The sequence below is a fragment of the Vipera ursinii genome (genome assembly GCF_947247035.1).
Source record: "Vipera ursinii genome assembly, chromosome: 1".
Lineage (NCBI taxonomy): Eukaryota > Metazoa > Chordata > Lepidosauria > Squamata > Viperidae > Vipera > Vipera ursinii.
Genome location: NC_139512.1, coordinates 178,690,152 through 178,710,822, shown reverse-complemented (window position 1 = coordinate 178,710,822; position 20,671 = coordinate 178,690,152). Strand labels below are relative to the sequence as shown.

General features: G+C 37.2%; 1 protein-coding gene across 1 annotated transcript in view; it reads left to right on the top strand.

The window, feature by feature from the left end:
* Positions 1 to 20,671, top strand: part of KLF7 (KLF transcription factor 7) — an 84,356-nt gene that overhangs the window by 55,664 nt on the left and 8,021 nt on the right. The window contains exon 4 of the mRNA XM_083354935.1: positions 9,870 to 9,993. Within this exon, the coding sequence (XP_083211061.1) occupies positions 9,870 to 9,993 (124 nt within the window). The remainder of the gene's footprint in view (positions 1 to 9,869; positions 9,994 to 20,671) is intronic.

The following is a 20,671-nucleotide window of genomic DNA, read 5'->3' as shown; positions in this document are numbered from 1 at the left end:
GTCTTTTTCCATTTGTCCACCAGATCTGATCTTTCTCCTATTTTTCCTCACCACCACTTATTAACATTGCTGATAATAAGTTTCAGCAATATGAGATGTCCATTGTATTTCTCCCACCTTATTTTTAAGTAGGTTTTGAAAGGAAATTTTTAATTCCTTTCTTTCCAGGTAATTAGCTACTTCAACATGGAGCTTGTCACTAGCTGTTAATATCTAAGCCCTTCAGTCCCATAGTTCTTTCTCCTCTCTACTGACTTGAAAAACAGCATTTCCTGTTGCCAATGTCAGCACATGTCCATGGAATATGTATCTTTCATTTGGATGTTTTTATTCAGATATTTGATGTTTCACAAGGATAGGGTGGTTTTATAAATGAGTATTTCCTTCCACTCCATGGTTGCACCAGAGTTTCTTTCTGCAGCAAGAGTTTATGTTACCTGTAGTTTTTCCAGACCTGACTTCGCCAGTGATATGCTCTCTCATTATGATTGATATTCCTTGATATTCATTTGCAAAGGAGCCGTTGGGTCTCTCCCAGTACTTCCCACCACTAAGCAACATTGCCCTTTAATTGCCCCTATGCATGAATAAGAAACACCACAGTGCAGAAGAGCCACCCTTCCCCCCAACTGTGGCTTTTTGAGTAGTCATTTCTGACTACCCAATTTAGGAATCTTCCCTGTTTGGATTGGACATACTTCAGCACCAGGACAGAAATTGAAGTCATTTCAGTTGCTAAATTGGAATGCTGCATAGCAGGTGAGACTCCTTTCCAGAATCTTTGTTGTGGAACATTTAAAATAGATGACTGTGTAAGTGCAGAAGCCCTATGTGGAATTCACAATGGCATGTACAAAATTCTTTTCTGCAGGAAGAAATTACAACAATTCTCACATTTGGGGAGCTAAAGCAAGGAGGTGCTGCCTTTTCGTTGCGGTGCCGACACATTATGGAAGAATATCCCTATGGATCAGGCAGTCTCCTTCTGTGCACATCTTTTTTTTTGTAAATTTTTTAGTGATTTTCTAATATTACATATACATATTTGAAAAGCAATGTGGCAACTGAGTACAATAATTCTATTACATATAGATATCATTAGTACAAATCTCCAACTATTACAATAACCATTCCCTCTTTTTCCCCCTTATAAATAAATATATACTGTCTCATGTTTAAACTAATACAATTTTTATTCTAGCGATTGAATAAAAAGTAACTTTTTAACATTTATCAATAGGTTTTAGTTTATGTATATCTTAATTGTTTTAACATTCAATCTTTTAGACACTCAATGACCTAATAATTTTTTTTCAGTTTTAATTTTTCATTAATGTTTAAAATTAACATTTAATGTTTATCATTTTCAAGTTTTAAATGATCCCAATTCCTTTATCACAATTACTCCCAAAGTCTGGTGTTCAGGGTACCCATATTATCTATATAGGTTCTCACCATCTACATCTACAAATTAATAATACTATATAATATTCTTATTTTCTAATAATTCTCAAGTATCCTAAAATCTTAAATTTAATAACCAAAATTTCTTTTATTGCCTTGTTTAATGCTTCCGCTCTTTTCCTCTTTATATCTACTATCTCATATTCAAAACTAATATTTTTTCCTTACTGCTATATAAACGTATATTTATTACTTCCATCAATAAAGTTTTAACTTATATATATCACCTTTACATGATCTTTATGCAAAAATCAATATTCCAATTTAACTGTTAATATTTATACTTCTGAGATTTACATGATCAAAATTTTCTTTCTCAACTCATAACAACATCTTATATTCAAAATACACATCTTATCTATTTAAGTATATTCTATCTTAGGACGTAAAAACATATTCGTTACTTTCATCAATACAGTTTTAGCTTATATGTATCTTAATCATCTTTACAAGACCTTTATGCACAAATCAATATTCAGATTTAACGGTTAGTATTTATACTTCTAAGTTTTACTTGACCAAAGTTTTCTTTATCTCAACTTATAACTATATCTGTATATTCAAAATATGCATCTTATCTGTTCAAGTATATCCTATTTTAAGTTTTCATAATACACATCTTGTCTATTTAAATAAATCTCATATATAAATCAAAACCCCATTCTTTTTCAGTCTTATTCTAGCTTTCTTTCTTTACCAAACCATCAAAATTTTCTTTATCTCAACTCATAACAACATCTTATATTCAAAGTACACATCTTAACTATTTAAGTATATTCTATTTGAAGACATAAAGACATATTTGTTACTTTCATCAATGAAGGTTTAGATTATAAGTATCTTAATCACCTTTACAAAACCTTTAAACACACATCAATATTCAATTTTAATTGTTGGATATTTTTACTTCTAAGTTTTACTTGACCAAAGTTTTCTTTATCTCAACTCACAACTATATCTTGTGTTCAAAGTACACATCTCATCTTGTTGAGCAACCCCATTCTTTTTCAGTCTTATTTTAGCTTTCTTTCTTTGCCAAGCCATCTTCCATGTCCTTGCTTTTGAGTCATCAAGTAGCTCTCCTTGGATTATTATATCTATTATTTGGGGTTGAAAAAAAACATCCAGTTGCCATTTTTTTGAGAGGACTAGCAGATCTGGCAGGCCGTCTCCTTGTTTTCTCAACTTGACATAGTTGTCCTGAACTATTTATCTTTTCTTTCATCTGTTTTTCTTTTTGATCCTCAGACTCCTTCTGATTTATATAGGAAGTATTTTTCTCTTTCCCTATTGTCAGTTTCTTTCCTCTATTTTCCATTATCTGTCTTTGTTGAGCAGTCGCATCTTCTGTCATAGTATTTAATTGTTCCATTTTTTCTGTAGTATCTGTAGATGATTCTTTAATTATAATCATAATTGAGTTTGCATGTCCAGGCTGTCTTCTTGTTTTTTTTCTATAATTTCTTATTTTGTCACCAGCTGTGAAAAGGGTTTGAAGAATCGCTTTCAGCATACAAAGGGTTTGTTCCTGCTCTTCTTCCATAGGGAAGGTCCATTCCTGATCTTCTTCCATAATAGTATATTTAAACCAAAAAGCTTTACAATCAGGAAGTCCACTAAGTAAGGAACACAGCTGGATTTCTCAAGTTAATGTCCAAGGTTGAATATATCTTATCTATTTTCTGGACTGTCAGCCAAGTCTCTTTTAGAGTAAAAGATTGCAATATCAGGTTTAGCCACAAAATGTCTCCTCAAAGTTATTTTGATCTTTTCAGTTTTTTCTTCTATTGTAAAAGAAAAAACCCAGATCTTCAGTAAAGGTAAAGAATAAAAATTAGAGAAAAATAAGGAATAGAAGATAAAGAGTCTTTTAATCCACAAATTTTAGAAAATACAATTCTGATTAGTTATTTTTCAACGTTTTAAACTCCCCTGGGTAGTCCGTCTCCACTGTTTCTGGAGGGACGGCTAAGATCTCCCTTCACCACAGGGGGAAAAATACTTTAGCAGCTTATGCAGGTACAGAGAGTAATTAGGATTTAAGAGAGGTAGATCTCACCCAGTCTTTTCCACGCTGCTTTGAAGTTGCCAGATGGTAAGTGGGGCTTCGGCTGTCTGCAGCCTAGTGACAAGCCATATTTCTATGGCCGGTCTTTCGTCTGCCGGTTTGGAGGGATTCGCCAGCTGTAGCAGGAGAGCTACCACTCTCCCCCGATCCAACGAGGGCCCCTCCTTGTTGGTCACCTCTATGGGGTGACCTTTGACCCTTTTCAGGGTCCCCCAGCGATATGAAACTGGACGGGGAAGACAGAACTCATCTTCCAGGTGTCCATGGTGGCCGCGCGGCAAACCGGAAGTTCTTCCTTCTGTGTGCATCTTTTGCAAGCTCTTTGAGACTGGAGAGCCTTCCCTTGATCTGAATTGTGGTTGCCTTTTTTTTATTCCGTCTTCTTTGGATTGTTGGAATCTCTATGTTTTTATTTTTCTAGGGAGTCCTTTATATTGCATTTTTGTGCTGTATTTGAGCTGCCAAGAAGGTTGATTTTGATTATGGTGGCAAAGAAACAAATATATCACATAGTTGCATTAAATTAGATCTTCATTGGCTGATCAAATGCACAGTGAATGTGGGAAAAATATGAAGGAGGGGGATTAAATAAAATTCTCTCTGCAATTACTTTTTGTTTCCTAAACACAGAATTATGGATTTTTGTGAATTATGCCATTTAATTAAGGAGGATATCCTGGGATAATGGAGGAATGGAACAGTGTAATAAAGGTGCAGATAAACAATAAGTAGGTAAGAGCACTTGGGAATGAGCAGAATGTCTTATGACCGATCCATGCCATTTTTATCCACTGGACAGTGCCATTCAAATTTAAGCATTAGTCCAAAATGTATGGATCACAAAAATGGCTTAGCAGCCCCACCAATATGACATACCCAGACATTTTCTAATAGAAGAAATAGCAATATAAAGAGATATCAAAAGCAAAATAAAGTTTGCAAAGAATGGTGTACTTCAAGGATTTTTTTTTATCTAGGATGTCCCTAGATAAAACATATCCAGCTCACCAAGTAAATCATGGAGGAAAGCCTTTCAGAACTCTAACAATTTTTGCAGTAGCGGCAGCATTTCATACTCATTTGATTATTTGATTACAGATTATTTTTTATGTTAACCCATTTTATTGAGCATGTTTCACTTTGAGATCAGTTGATCTACAGCAGCTTAGAAATAGTTTATCAATAAACATAAATTCCTTTGTGCCCTCCTTTAAATTTTTATCCTCTTGAAGTCATGTAGTTAAAATGCATTGTGTAGCCTTGATGATTATGTAGTACTCCACTCACTGAATGAAGAAACATGTAACTGAGCAGGAAGATATTTTCAGACCTTCAGTCAGTTTGCTTTAATTGTGAGGAAGAGCCAGGTCGTATTTGGTTAGCTACTGGAATAGTTTTCTCTCCAGTGGCTGATTCCTATATCTCAGGCAGGGAAGGCACCCAGAGGAGGACCTCTGATATTGATCTTATGGAATGGTTGGTAATAACTAAGGAAAAAAATATTTGTTAGAACTTTATGGGTTAATGCCAGTAACATGAATTGGAGCTGGAAAAGAACCTTATAAAACTTGCAAAATATACTCTTGTTATCCAAGTATATTCAACGCTCTGACTGCATCGTTTTTGGACCAAATAATTTATTTATTTATTTATTTATTTTAATTCCATTTATATCCCGCCCTTCTCCGAAGACTCAGGGCGGCTTACAAGCTTAGCAGTAGCCTTCATTCTATGTATATGCCTGCTTATTAGGGCTTTCACACACACCCAAGCGGCATTATTACAAAGTCAGCTTAATTGCCCCCAACAATCTGGGTCTTCATTTTACCTACCTCGGAAGGATGGAAGGCTGAGTCAACCTCAATTTAGGCTGTTTTCAAGGGTAGCTGTATATATAGCATGTAGCATTAACCTAATGAAACGTTTATCAGGATATGGATTACTGCAACGAGACCTTTCACACTGAGCACTGCAGCCTAAACTGTGTATTATTCTACAAAGGACATGTGTGTATAATGATAAAATAGAATTAGAAGCTATAAACTTGATCCTCCCAAAATGAGAATACAGTAATAGCACTTCTGTCTTGCCTAGATTGAGCTTCAGTTTCTTGGCTTTTATCCAAACGCTCAGTGTAGTCAAGTGCTGGTTGACCACTTCCATCTCCTTACCTGAAATTCCTGAAAAAAGAGTAAGAACATCTGCATGCAGAAGACACATTACTCCACATCTCCAAATGATGTTTCCTATGTTCCTTTGTTCCCTGTGGGCATTCTATAACATGAGAAACTTGGAGAAATCTCCCCTATTGTGAATGTCAATAGGTTGAGTAGAAATCTTCCAGCACCACTATTGGAGCTAGATATGTTAACCATTACAAAGCAGTTCATCCTGACCTATGTAAAGAATTTTCTCAGAAGGATATCTGAAAGCTCCAGAGAACTCTTAAGAGAATGGACAGGGTGCATCTCATTTATCTCTTTCCTAAGAAAGATAATCAGAACAGAACAGTATAACAGATTTGGAAGTGACTTGGAAGTCTTCTAGTCCAACCCCCTGCTTAAGCAGGAGACACTATACATTGCAGACAAATGGCTGTCAAATCTCTTCTTAAAAACCTCCAGTGATAGAGCACCCCCAACTTCTGAAGACAAGACATTCCACTAGTTAATTGTTCTAACTGGCAGGAAATTTCTCCTTATTTCTCCTTGATTAGTTTCCATCCATTGCTTCTTGTCCTGCCTTCAAGTGCTTTGGAGAATAGGTTGACCCCTTCTTTGTGGCAGCTCCATAGATATTGGATCACTACTATTATGCCACCTCTAGTCCTTCTTTTCATTAAACTAGATATACCCAATTCCGGCAACCGTTCTTTATATGTTTAGCCTCCAGTCCCCTAATCATCTTTGTTGCTCTTCTCTGCACTCGTTTGAGAGTCTTGATATTGTGGTGACCAAAACTGGATGCAGTGTTCCAAGTGTGGTCTTACCAAGGCCTTATAAAACAGTAGTAGCACTTCATGTGATCTGGATTCTATCTGTTAATGTAGCCTAGGACTGTGTTGGCTTTTATGGCAGCTGCAGAATATTGCTGGCTCATATTTAATTGGTTGTCCATTAGCACTCCTAATTCTCTTATATAGTTACTGCTAATGTGCCAGATACCTGCACATTTGGTTTTTCTTACCTAAAACCTTGCTTTTCTCACTACTGAATTTTATTTTGTTAGTTAGGGCCCAAGTCTGTCAAGATCCTTCTAGATCTTGAACCTATCTTCTGGCTATCCCTTGTCAGTTTGGTGTTGTCTGCAAATTTGATGAGTTCCCCTTCTATTCCTTCATCTAAATTGTTTATAAAGATGTTGAAGAGGACTGGGCCTAAGACATAAACTTGAGGTACCCCACTGCTTATTTCCCTCTATATAGATGTAGTTCCATTGAGGACTACAAGTTTACAATTTGTTAACCAGTTACGAATCCATATGGTGGTGATGCTGTATCCTACATTTTACTAGCTTAAGTAGTAGGTTGTGATCTGCTTTATCAAATGCCCTACTGAAGTGCAAGTATATTATATCCACAGCATTTCACTGGTCCACTAATTTAGTCACTTTTTTGAAGATTGCAATAAGATTTGACTGGCATGATCTATTTTTGTCAAACCGACATTGGCTTCTGGTTATAACTTTGCTTGCCTCTAGCTGTTCACAGATTTGTTGCTTGATTATCTTTTACAGGATCTTCTCAGGTATTGATGTCAGGCTGATAGGTCTGTAATTTTCTGGATCCATTTTTTCCCTTTTCCAATCCTCTTGTAGTTCCCTAAGGCCCTCTAGGATCTTTGAAAAATGTGGTTCAGTGGTTCTGAGATCACATCTGTCAGTCCCTTCAGAACCCTGGGATGTAATCCATCTGGATCTGGTGATTTGAACTCATCTAGAGTGGATAAGTGTTTTCTTACCATTTTCTTGCCTACTTTGACTTGCATTCCTAATCTATCTTTTACGGTATTGTTTTTGATATGTAGGACTGTTTTTTTCTGGGCCACTGGGATAGTTTCAGGACCAAAACCAGATCTAAAAATTATAAAAGTGGATCTAAAACTGCTTAAAATGGATCTTAATTTTTTAATTGATTAAAGAATATCAGAAAAAAATACCTATAAAAGAGTGAGAATCAATGTACAAAGTCAGTGACAGTACCTTCTGTTCATTACTTGCTTATGCTTAAAAAGCCAGTAAAAGGATCAGAGTTTCAAATAAAGTAAAAAGTGCCTTTGGGGCATTGCACAGCCTTAATTTGTATTATAACCATTATTTATTCCCATGGATTAATATTGTTTGTCTATAGTGAATCATTTGTTCAGAGTTACAGAAACTGCAAAGAAAAAAATGCTTAAAAGGTTTCTGAGTAATGATGCTGATCTGTCCAAATCAGAGGTTAATAAATTCCATGAAAATCATATGTACATGCATATGTTTACTGCCTTTGCAATTTGAGTCCACTGGAGTTGGGTGGTCAATAAATTTAATCAAATAATGAAAATAATAATGATATGATAACAACAACAACAACAACAATAGGTCCTTGGTTAGGACTTGAACTATTAAGTTTTTATTAGTTCCAGACTGTGAATTGAATTAAATATTAAATATTAAATAATAACAAAATACATAAAGTGAGTCCAGAAAATCTTGAGATCAAAGCTAAGTGGAGGAAATATCATAAAGGCAATTAACACCTGGGCAGGGCCTGTAATACCATACTCAGCTGGAATAATTGATTGGACACAGCTAGAACTTGATAACTTGGATCGAAAGACAAGTAAACTAATGACAATGCACCATGCTCTGCACTCAAAAAGTGATATTGATCTGTTGTACTTGCCTAGATCTCAGGGTGGCAGAGGACTCATATAAGTGAAACAAACTGTGGAAGAGGAAAAATATGGCTTAAATGACTACATAAAAAAAGCAAAAGAGCCTTTGCTGAAGGAGGTGAATTAGTAAAAAATCTTGAAAACAATGAGATTGAAAGGAAACAATTGAGCATTGAGTTTCTAATTGGAAAAAGAAGCCTGTGCACAGTCAATACCTGAAAGCCATTGAAAGAAAGGTAGATACAAAGCTAACATGGGGCTGGTTGAGGTCAGGGATGCTGAAGAAAGAAAGTGAAGGCTTCATTTTGGCTGCCTAAGAACAAGCCCTGCAGACCAATTCCATGAAAGCAAAAATTCAGCATGTCAATAACAACAGCAAATGTCCCTTGTGCAACAAGGAAGATGAGACAGTGGATCACCTTATCAGAGGCTGCAGCAAAAACTCACAGAGTGGTTACCTACAAACGTTACAATCAAGTTGCCAAAATCATACATTGGAAGCTTTGCCAGAAGTTTGGGTTTGAATGCCACAAAAATTACTGGGTACACCAAATTGACAAAAGTTCTTGAAAATGAACAAGTCAAGATCTCGTGGGACTTTCGGATCCAAACAGACAACTTATAGAGGCCTTAGGAATGGACAATAAAGAATGGCAAAACACTGGACAGCCATTTGTCTGAAATGGTATAGGGTTTCCTGCCGGAGCAGGGAGTTGGACTAGTCGACCTCCAAGGTCCGTTCCATCATCATCATCAGACTTACTTAGGATTTTGCTGCTATGTTGAAGTGCTACCAATTCTCCAGTCTCAAAAATTATCACTTACAAAATGTGTGCAAGGACTTATGCAGTATATATGTAAAAACAAATATAAGATAGCCATGGCAATGAGAATTCAGTGCTCTGAATACCTGGTTTAGAATTTTTTATTTTTTTATTTTATTTTATTTTAATTTTTATTACATTTGTATCCCGCCCTTCTCCGAAGACTCAGGGCGGCTTACAAGCTTAGCAGTAGCCTTCATTCTATGTATATGCCTGCTTGTTAGGGCTTTCACACCCCTCCCCAAGCGGCATTATTACAAAGTCAGCTTATTGCCCCCAACAATCTGGGTCCTCATTTTACCTACCTCGGAAGGATGGAAGGTTGAGTCAACCTTGAGCCTGGTGGGATGCGAACCTGCACTAATTGCAGGCAGCTGGTGTTACTTAAAGAGGCATTAGCCCACTGCTCCACCAAGGCTCGTAGCATTGCAAGTTCAATTTACCTTTGCACAGGAAGTGGTTATAATAAGTTGCAGGTTCAGGACAGAATCATATCAGATGTCCTTGTTCAGATAGCAATCATTACATCGGGGCAACCACTTTCAATGGCTTATGGAATGTTGGTATGAATGGGAAGTGTGTCTTGCAATGCAAATTTTGCTTTCAGCATTAACAAGACTTTTGTAATCTCCGCAGGTGAGAAGCCTTACAAGTGTTCATGGGAAGGGTGTGAGTGGCGTTTTGCACGAAGTGATGAACTCACACGGCATTACAGGAAGCACACGGGAGCAAAACCCTTTAAGTGCAGCCATTGTGACAGGTAACAGTTACTATTTTCTTTCACATTATATCCCACTTCTTAATTCAAGAAGTGCTCTCAAAGCAATTAAGATATTATGATGATGATTGGTCCCACAGTCAGCCAGACGATTAGGCTGGATTTGGCATTTTTATCCACCTATCGAGTCCTGGGAACTGGGAAAGGCAGATGTTGTTTGGTAGCGTTAAAGATATTATGGCAGGATATAAGCTGATCCAAGTAAAGCTGCCTTTTGCAATTGACTGATGGTAAATTAGTCAATCCTGATGGTCCTCCAGGTGTTTTAGCATTGCACCTACAATATCTGTTACCGTTAGTACTATCTTTGCTTTCTTTTGCCACAGTTTTTCTATTTCCGTTTGCAGGTCTTTGATTTTATTTTCTCCAGTTATTTCTCTTTTATTGTGTTGCCTCTGTTTTTTGATGTTATCATTATTTAAATACAGCACCTGTCTTATTTTTGTGAAAATGTATTGGCTTTTTCTTTCAAATGTATACTTTTGTATACATTTGTACTTTTATGACTTCTCTGCACAGATTCTAAAGAAAAGATAATATATTCTGCAACTCCTGGATTCACAGCTACTGCTCAAAAGCAGGTGGCAGCTATGCCCAGGAGGCCTTTGCATTGGTTCATCTGGGGCACCAGTTGCACCCTTTCTTCAATTCGGAGATCCTTCAGTCTGTAACTCATACTCTGATCACCTCACAACTGGTTATTGCAATGCACCATACATGGAGCAGCCTGGAAGCTATAGCTAATTTAAAATTCAGTAGCATAAACAGTAATAGGCATCTGTCAAGATGCCCATGAATCCCCAACTGGCTCCTCAATTTCCCGACCTCAGAAGGAAGGAAGGTTGTCAACTTTGAGCTGGTGAAACTCGAACTACCAAACTGCTGGCAGCCGGCAGTCAGCAGAATTAGCCTGCAGTACTGCATTCTAACCACTGCACCACCACAGCTCATATACAAATATACAACAGATTTAATAAAATAGGGAATATGTATAAAATGTATATTTATGGAAAAGATCTATTAAATGAAGAACAGCTACTTGTATGGTATATATTAGGAAAAAGGTATTGAAAAAATGCAGATATTGGGAAAGATATTCAGAGAAATCCTTATAGTATTTATAGAAACATTGAAAATGTTGCAAATGGATGTAAAAACTGGATGGAATGAATTTAAGCAAGAATAGGCAGTGCCCTATCCAGGGATGTTGCATACTTCTCTATCAGATTCTACCCCCTCCCCCTCCCCGCCGTCTTTAACACATTTCCTTAATTATCTAAAAAAAAACCAACACAAATTGCAAAACAAAATGCTAGCTTCCTGAGAGTAACCTATGACTAGAGGTGATGGTTAAAACAAACTTTCACAATACTCTTACTGGGAAATGGATGTTTTTATTCCTGTGTGTCTCTATGAATGCTGCCTAATGTCAGCCATTTTATACTCATCTAATAAGGTACTTATGAAACATTTATAACATGCTTTCTAAATATATCCATTAGTCCCAAAGACTGCTTACTTTTTCGCTCAGGATTGCAAAAGTGAAAAACTGGGGGGAAATGTATTAACAAATTTGTTGGCCTCTAATCAAAGATGAAGCCAAATTGCAAACCAGTTTTAAAGTAAATAATCAGCCTCCAAATCAGATGCATAAAATGGCAAACGTTTTGGTTTTATTTTTATCAAAGGCACTGAAAGAAATAAAAAGCCATATTTAAAATTGTTGCATCTTGAAATGTTACGAATTTGAATTATAGCTCATCCTTATTATACACTTTTGCCTTGCAGTTGCATATTATCAAACCATGCATAGTAAAAAAAAAATTCTACACCTATGCAAAAGTCCATCTGTCATTGTAGTCAAAAACCACAGATCCAATGAGAACCTTCTCTGCAAATACTGAAATCTTGTTTCAGTATAGCAAGTGTGGATATGCAAAGCTTCAAAGGACTAACAACTGCTAACTATATAGCTACAACCACAAAAATAAAATTATGAATAAGTTAACATGGATGCAGATTTTGATCAAAGCAGTAATAGGAAATGCTGCAATAAATAAAAGGAAAAGTATAAAATATTCCTGATTTAACAATTAACTCCAGTATGAAGTATGAAGCAAAACTAGAAAGAAAAAATAATAAAATACAAAAGCAAAGCCCAAAACTGTTTTCAATACCTGAAAATAATTATGAATGTTTCTTCATGAAAGGAAAAAATTAGCTAATATTGAAGTAATTGTTACACACACACACACACATTTTCTCTTGGTCTGTTTATGAGAGCAGTGAAGCAGAGATAGAGGGTGACTTTGAGTCAGTCACTTCTTCACAGCTCAACCTATTTTGTAGGGTTATTTCATATAGGAAAAAAGAGGTAAGAAAGCTATATAATAGCTGAATAAAAGGCAGGATGTATATATCTCATATTAATATACAACTGTATAATTATTTAGCTGTATGAACTCACATATCTAGATAAGAGGTTATACAAGCAACTGTTAAAGTCCTTGATATTTTTGAAATCTGATTTAGAAATCTATAACTGAAAACTTACTTCATTGTTTACTTTAGTTATCTTGGCATATTGCTGATAAAATAAATCCTTTAATAGATTTTGGGGTAATAAAACATAATAGGTCTGTCTTTGCTAAACAAGCTGTAGACTACCTAATTGGAAATATGGACTATGCCAGTCTTAAGACTAAAGTCCTATTGAGGGACTAATCAAATAATATAGCTACATCTGGCTTTGACATGCTTTAAAATCCTATTTATAAAAGTAGCTTTCTGGGCAGGTTTTAGAAAATTACCCATCCTTTTTCATGCAGCCTCAAGTCCATTGCTATAATAAGAAAATGTTTATAATACAATCAAAGCTCTATTTCCCTCCTAAGCACATGAGATTGCCAAAACCCATGCACGAAGAAGATGCATTTGAAAGAACCAGTCTCCTGTTTCTTAACAGGAAAAAAATCTGATCTTTTTTCACATCTCTGTTCTGAGGTTTTTTGCATTACCAATTAATTAAGCATTGCCTTCCTTTGCTTTTTATCTCTGGATCCTTGACTATACTTAGTTTTCCCATAACCCCAGAATTTGGCTTAATTTGGTTAACTAAAGAAATATTTTCTTTCTCTGCTTTAGAAGCAATGGAAGAATACTCAGACAATTGCCATTTCATTGATGTTGGTGGAAATAATATTAATTTGAAACAGCCAGGAAATTGTATTCTTGGAGTGGAGCTTTCTTGTTAATCTTTATTCTTAAGAGGAATCCAGAATTCGATTCATTCCAACCTTTTCGTTGCTACAATCAATCCATGCCATATTACTTTATCACAGTGTTACAGCAATTGATCTGTTGATAATACTGATATCTGTATTCCACAGTAACTAGTATGGAAGAACCCCACTAATTCTGCATGCCCAGGAAGATTCCATCTATATGATTAAACAAGAATATTTTCTGCAATGTGAATATTTATATTTATATTTGAAACTGTGGCAGCTTGATATGGATGTATGTCACATTTGCCATTCAAAATACCTCACATTTCCTCTTAGGATAGTTGTCCTTTTATATTGTAGTGTCAGAGATACATAGATTGATATGAGGATAAGAGAAAGATTATTCTGATTGGTCCTTTCCTTCCCCACTGACATACATTCCATTTTTAATGGACTACTAGGCTATTTTCCAAAATATATGGTAAGAGAGTTACTTTGTGTTCTTATCTTTTCACTTGCTTTAGAATGAGCTAGGCAATTATTCTCAAGATTTCTTCATCCCCTCTTTTGCTCCCTTTTTCATTTCACTTTCTAGATCAGAATCTTCCTGCATTATTTTTTTAGTGGAGCATAAAGGTAAAGGTTCCCCCGCACATGTGTGCTAGTCATTTCCAACTCTAGGGGCTGATGCTTATCTCCGTTTCAAAGCCGAAGAGCCAGCGCTTGTCTGAGGACGTCTCCCTGGTCATGTGGTCGGCATGACTAGATGCCAAAGGCGCACATAACGCTGTTACCTTCCCACCGTAGTGGTCCCTATTTTTCTACTTGCATTTTTTACGTGCTTTCGAACTGCTAGGTTGGCAGAAGCTGGGACGAGTAACAGGCCCTCACTGTTACGCGGCACTCGGGATTCGACCCGCCAAACTGCCAACCATTTGATCAACAAGCTCAGCGTCCTAACCCACTGAGCCACCACGTCCCTTGTTAGTGGAGCATAGTGATGTTAATTAAATTCCACATGTTTTCAGGGGAATCCTAGCTCCAAATATGACACACATTCTTTTCTTCTTGAATGCTGCCTCTTAATGGGGGTTTACAACCCATGATGCTACTTGTACTTGTACTTGTTTTCAACTATGATGATTTTTCATAGCACAGTAGTTTCCAATTGCCTTCTAAACCACTGTTACTTTGCTGTGGTGGTATATTTCAACCCTGCCGTTGTATAAACTACAACAGCTGTGGCAGACTGCATATATTAACTTGTAGTTGTTACTGATAGAACATTTGCTCTTTATCAGAGTATGCTTATTTATTTGTCGCATTACTTGCTAGATCACTATTGTTAGATACATGCAACATATTTGTCAAATAAAAAGCGTATCTAAAATGTTACTACTACAACTGGCAGTGGTGCTAACTGTCACAACTATTTTTGCAGCTCACCAGATCTGTTATGCCATCCAAACCTCATTGAAGGCACCTGGTAGCTTCAAGCTTAGGACATTTTCTTGAATCCAATCCATATTTCAGAATTGCATGGATAAAAACAAGAGAGGAAAGTCATATTACTACTCTAAAAAGAAAATATAATGAGATTAAAATAGAATTACAATAGTACAATTTTATCAGCAAAAGACAGTCCAAAGGCTCTGTATTGTTGCACTGAGCTAGCATTCAGTATAAACTAGCTCTTAAGCTTGATGGTTTTCCTCTTAACAATAAGGCTACACATTCAGATAATGGGCAGTTGATAGATCTACTAGTTGACTGCTGGATAATTTTCTACTGTTTTGCAGGGATATATTAATTTATATGTTTGATTTCTAATAAAGTCTTCATTAAACTTTTGATTTCTTCTAGTACACTTTATTCTGGGGATTCTGAAACATCTTGATGACAATTTGTGATCATGGTTGCATGCACACACAGAGAGAGAGAAGAGAGAGAGAGAGTGTGTAGTCAAGCAGACTGCTTCTTTTTTCATGTTAGAAATCTTGGATACAAAACTTAATCTTTAGGAGAGGGGAGTTTGTGCATGAAGATTGTCATATATTTCTTGGTAAGCTAGAAAATAGTGGGATAGACAACATCACCAGCACATGGATTTGTAACTGGCTGACAGACCATACTCAACGAGTCATTCTTAATGGCACTATATCCACATGGAGAGAAGTAAGCAGTCGGGTACCACAAGGTTCCGTCTTAGGCCCAGTACTCTTCAGTGTCTTCATCAATGACTTAGATGAGGGAATTGAAGGGGAACGCATCAAATTTTCAGATGACACTAAGCTGGCAGAAACAGTCAACACCCCGGAAGACAAGCTCAGGATCCAAAAAGATCTTGACAGACTTGAACAATGGGCCTTATCCAACAACATGAAATTTAATGTGGAGAAAAGCAAGGTTTTACATCTAGGCAGGAAAAACCAAAGGTACAAGTACAGATTAGGCAAAACCTAGCTCAAAAAAACAGTAACTGTGAGAAGGAACTTGGAGTCCTGGTGGATGATCACTTAAACATGAGTCAGCCGCCGCCAAAAGAAGCTAATACAATCCTTGGTTGTATAAACAGAGGTATAGAATCAAAATCATGTGAAGTATTAGTATCACTTTATAAAACTTTAGTAACACCACACCTGGAATATTGCATCCAATTTTGGTCATCACATTACAAAAAAGATGTTGACACTTTAGAAAAAGTGCAAAGAGCAACTGAGATGATTAAGGGTGTGGAGACAAAAACATATAAAGAACAGTTGCAGGAATTGGTATGGCCAGTCTAAAGAAAAGGAGGACTAGGGGTGACATGATAGCATATTCCAGTATTTGAGAGGGTCAGCTTATTTTCCAAACCACCAGAAAGAAGGCAAGACAAGAAACAATGGATGGAAACTAATCAAGGAGAGAAGCAACCTGGAATTAAGGAGAAACTTCCTAACAGTGAGGACAATTAACCAGTGGAACAGTTTGCCTTCAAAAATCATGGGTGCTCCATTGTTGGAGTTTTTAAAGAAGAGACTAGACAATCACTTGTCTGAAATTGTATAGATTCTCCTGCTTGAGCAGGGGGCTGGACTAGAAGACCTCCATGGTTCCTTCTAGATTCTATTCTATTCTATTCTATGTCATGCCATGCCATGTCATGCCATTCTTCTACAATTGGCCGAAATTCTGTAAGGCAGAGTAGAAAACATTGTAAGGTCCAAATGAAGAATGGAGGTTTCTGGGTAGACCAACATGGTTTGGAAATCAAGACAGCCATATAAAAAGTTGATCTGCTATAGAAATTATTCCAGTTTCTTGCTGTTCCCAGAGACTTTTGTTCTCTGGTAAGGCTCCTAACCTTTAAGTAGGGTTAAGTGGCACTAATCAATCCTGATTGTTGAAATTGGAGTAATAGTAGACCATGTGTGTCAGGAAGACTCTCAATGCAACTTGGTATTTTTCTGTGTCTCTGCCATTTAACTTTTCTGTATAACAGCAGTGATGCTAACTCAGCTTGGACATTCAGAATTTCTAATGGGAGTTACAATCCACTTGTTCAGAACTGTGAGGTGTGCTTCTTCCATGATGCTAGGACTTAGTACGTTGCCCTGTTCTTTTCCTTCTTCTTCCAGTAAAATTCAAGTGTGAGGAGCAAGATATGTGTCCTTATAGAAGTAGCAGTTACATCTCTTCAGTAAAAATTACAAGTAGTCTTCGATTTACACTATTCACCATTTTTTATCATTTTTCACACTTATGACCGTTGCAGCATTCCCATGGTCACGTGATCAAAATTCAGACGCTTGGCAGCTGTTTCATATTTATGACGGTCGCAGTGTCCCAGGGTCATGTGATCACCTTTTGTGACCTTCTGACAAGCGAAGTCAATGAGGAAGCCAGATTCATTTATCAACTGTGTTACTAACTGAACAACTGCAGTGTTTCACTTAACAACTGTGGCAAGAAAGTTCATAAAATGGAACAAAATTCACTTAGCAAAGGAAAGATTTGGCTCAATTGTGGTTGTAAGTTGAGGACTACCTGTATCTTATATCTAGCATATAGAAAGTCTGTTTAATGTAGTTGTTAAAAGTTTCGGATTGGGAGTGGGGTGAGTCAGATTCTAGTCCTCTTTCAGTCACAAAAGATTATGGGATGTAATTGTTTCTTTGTTAAATTTATTTGCAGCCTATCTTTCTGTTGGGCTACTAGGCAGTTTGCAACAATAAAAAGGGAGAAATGAAAAGAATGTAAACTGAACAGAAGTAAAATAATAGAACAATAAAATAAACAGTGAAAAAGAGCACAAGAATGCATCAATCTGATAACAAAAAAATGGATGGATGGAGAGCAGAGAGCAAGGGGAAGGGGGTTGGAGTCTGCCATCAATCCTGCAGCCGCTTCCAGTATGGAACTCCCCCATCTGGTCCTCAGAACAACGTGCAGAACTGGCTGACTTGGATGACTTTCGACCACTCATTCTCTCCTACCTCACAAGGTTGTTGTGAGGTGGGGAAATAGGAAGAGAGAGCACTTTATATCCTTTTTGCTCCTGAATGAAATATAGTATTTTAGCAAGTGGAAATCACAAGCAGGTTTTATTTTTACTTTAGAAACTGTAAATACACATTATTATTGAAAATTAAAGGTGTTTTTTAAAAAAATTAAATTTAACTTCAGTGAATACTCAGCTGCTCATGCTAACTCTTCATTTCAGCATGCTTTGACATTTTTTTTTTGCATAAGCGTTTCTAAATCACCTGGGTCATGACTAAGTATCATGACAAGTCATAGTTAATTCCTTTGTTTTGGATTCACTGGTAGTGAAGGTAGAATTTTTTTTGTTTGTGTAGTCGGTTTGGTGTGACTGTTACAGCCTTCTATCCTTTCTAAAATCAGTCACTGTCTTTATGAGGACCAACAAATAATGGACAAGCTTTTTCCTCCTAACTATTGAAGCACTATCCGTCCATCCTTCAGCTGGCAAAAAAGTATGCCTGCATAAAAGTATGACCACATTGCCAAACTTCATCCTGCCATAATAACAAGACTAATGACTGGCACTGCCATAATCTACATAGGGCAAGCCAAATTAAGGAAATGGATTGGTAGATTCCCCTGGCTTCACTTCCACCAAACGTTCATGGGAAAACAACCACCTTTCATTCTCCTCAAAATGGAGTGGTTTGGGGTGAAGGTAGGCAGCTCTGAGATAAATTTTAGGTAGATGTAAATCTGTTAAACTTGACCAAAGAAATCTTGTCCTGTTGGGTTTGTTCTATGTTGTGCCATGCATTTATTTTGGGGAAACAAAACAACCACTCCATAAACGCATAGCACAACACAGGAGAACAAACCCATCAGGACAAGATTCAGCAGTCCATCTGCATTTAAAAGACAAAGGCCACTCTTTCAAAGAAAGCAAAGTCCACATTTTGGACAGAGAGAACCGTTGGTTTGAAAGAGGGGTCAAAGAGGCTATCTATGTCAAAATTGAACAGCCCTCTCTCAACAGAAGGGACGTGGTGGCTCAGTGGGTTAGGACGCTGAGCTTGTCGATCAGAAGGTCGGCAGTTTGGCGGGTTGAATCCCGAGTGCCGCGTAACAGAGTGAGCGCCTGTTACTCGTCCCAGCTTCTGCCAACCTAGCAGTTCGAAAGCACGTAAAAATGCAAGTAGAAAAATAGAGACCATTACAGTGGGAAGGTAACAGCGTTCCATGCGCCTTTGGTGTCTAGTCATGCCGGCCACATGACCACGGAGACATCCTCAGACAAGCGCTGGCTTTTCGGCTTTGAAACGGAGATGAGCACCGGCCCCTAGAGTTGGAAACGACTAGCACACATGTGCGGGGGAACCTTTACCTTTTACTCTCAACAGAGGGGGAGATATATGACATCATTTATTTCCAGTCTACAACACAGTCTTTTCAACAGTTCCAAGAAGGCTTGGTACCCATTTGCACTATTCAGCTGACCCTGACAACACAGATAAACTCCAGGTGGCCTCAATGATTCTCTAAAAGAATGCAAAAGAGCAGCTGTCTGCAAGGAGTATAAATCCTTCCAATCACCACCATCCAGTCAGAGCTGAAGAAGTTTCTTGGATGAGAAGCAAAACGTCTTCAAAGAAAAACAAGAAAGTCCAGTTGCTTCATGTAAAAACATCTTTGGGACAGTGTGTTGCCATGCAAATAATAACGACAGCCATCACTGTGGCACTGGGAGCTGCGAAAGCCAAAATGGAGTAGACAAAATCATATTCCCATTAAATCAAAGCTTTGCCTGATTAGTATGATAGTTGTAGAGCTCGTGCAAAAGTTATCAGAGATAATAAAAAGGGTAAAAAATATGATCACACAAATTTCTCTTGACAGCAGAAGCAATGAATACCAGCAATGCACCCAATGGAGACAAAAGTAGTACACACCTGACAGTACCTAGCACTCACTTCTGTCTTCTGTGCAATAAAGGATTGGTGCTCTTTCAGAAGAGTATGAAATATGTGTTTTAAAATAAGTTTGTTGCTCTTTTCAGAAGAAGCAGGAAACAGCTTTGTATAAGGAGTCCACCTATGATCTGACAAGCCCTATTGGAAGCTCAAGCCAGGTATTAATAAAGTGGAAGTCAGATGACCTGTCTGTCCTGAGGTTAAACTATCCTGACAGTGGAAAGCAATGCCAAGAAACCAGAACGGAGGGCTGTGGTCACCAACATTTAAACTGGCTAAAAAGAGGCAGGGTTGATCCCAGCTCCCAACCTTGTCAGCAGTCAAATGGTCAGTGAAGTGTGCCAGATTGTACTTCTTGCAAAAATCTATTGAGAGGACAGAAGAGAGAAAATATTCCTTTAAAGCTGGAACAACTCATGATGAGTTTAAGTTGCCTCAGATATAGGCTAAGACTTAAACAACGTCAGGAAGACATGGAAGAAAAAAAAGCAGATATTGAGGCAAAGTTTGTGCTGTGATTAGAGGCAAATGAGGAAGAGGACATAAATTATCACAGTGCTTTTGTTTGGGGTTACCATAGCTGGGCTGCCAAAAACCAAATGACTGCTGAATGAGAAAAAGAATTATACCGTAGTTTTTCATGTCTCTCTTTTCTATTTAGTGACCATATGGATTTCTGCAGCCCAAATATGGTCATCCTTGGCGACATGAAACTCTTAAAAGTGATATCAGCTTGAACTATGAATATATGCATATTTCTGAATGATTTGCTTTTAGGTAGAAGATTGTTTAAAGTATTTTAGTGGACTCAAATTTTATTGCAGTAGGAGCTGCCTGTAAATAGGTAGCACACAATGGTCCTTTAAAATACTACATATTGTTTGAGAATGGCTTCTCCATAAATGGGACCAAGTTTGTGTCTTTTTTTTCTCAATGATTATTGTGCTTCCTTCTGGCTGGACCATGATTAGTTGGGCATTTCCCCCCAGTCATCCT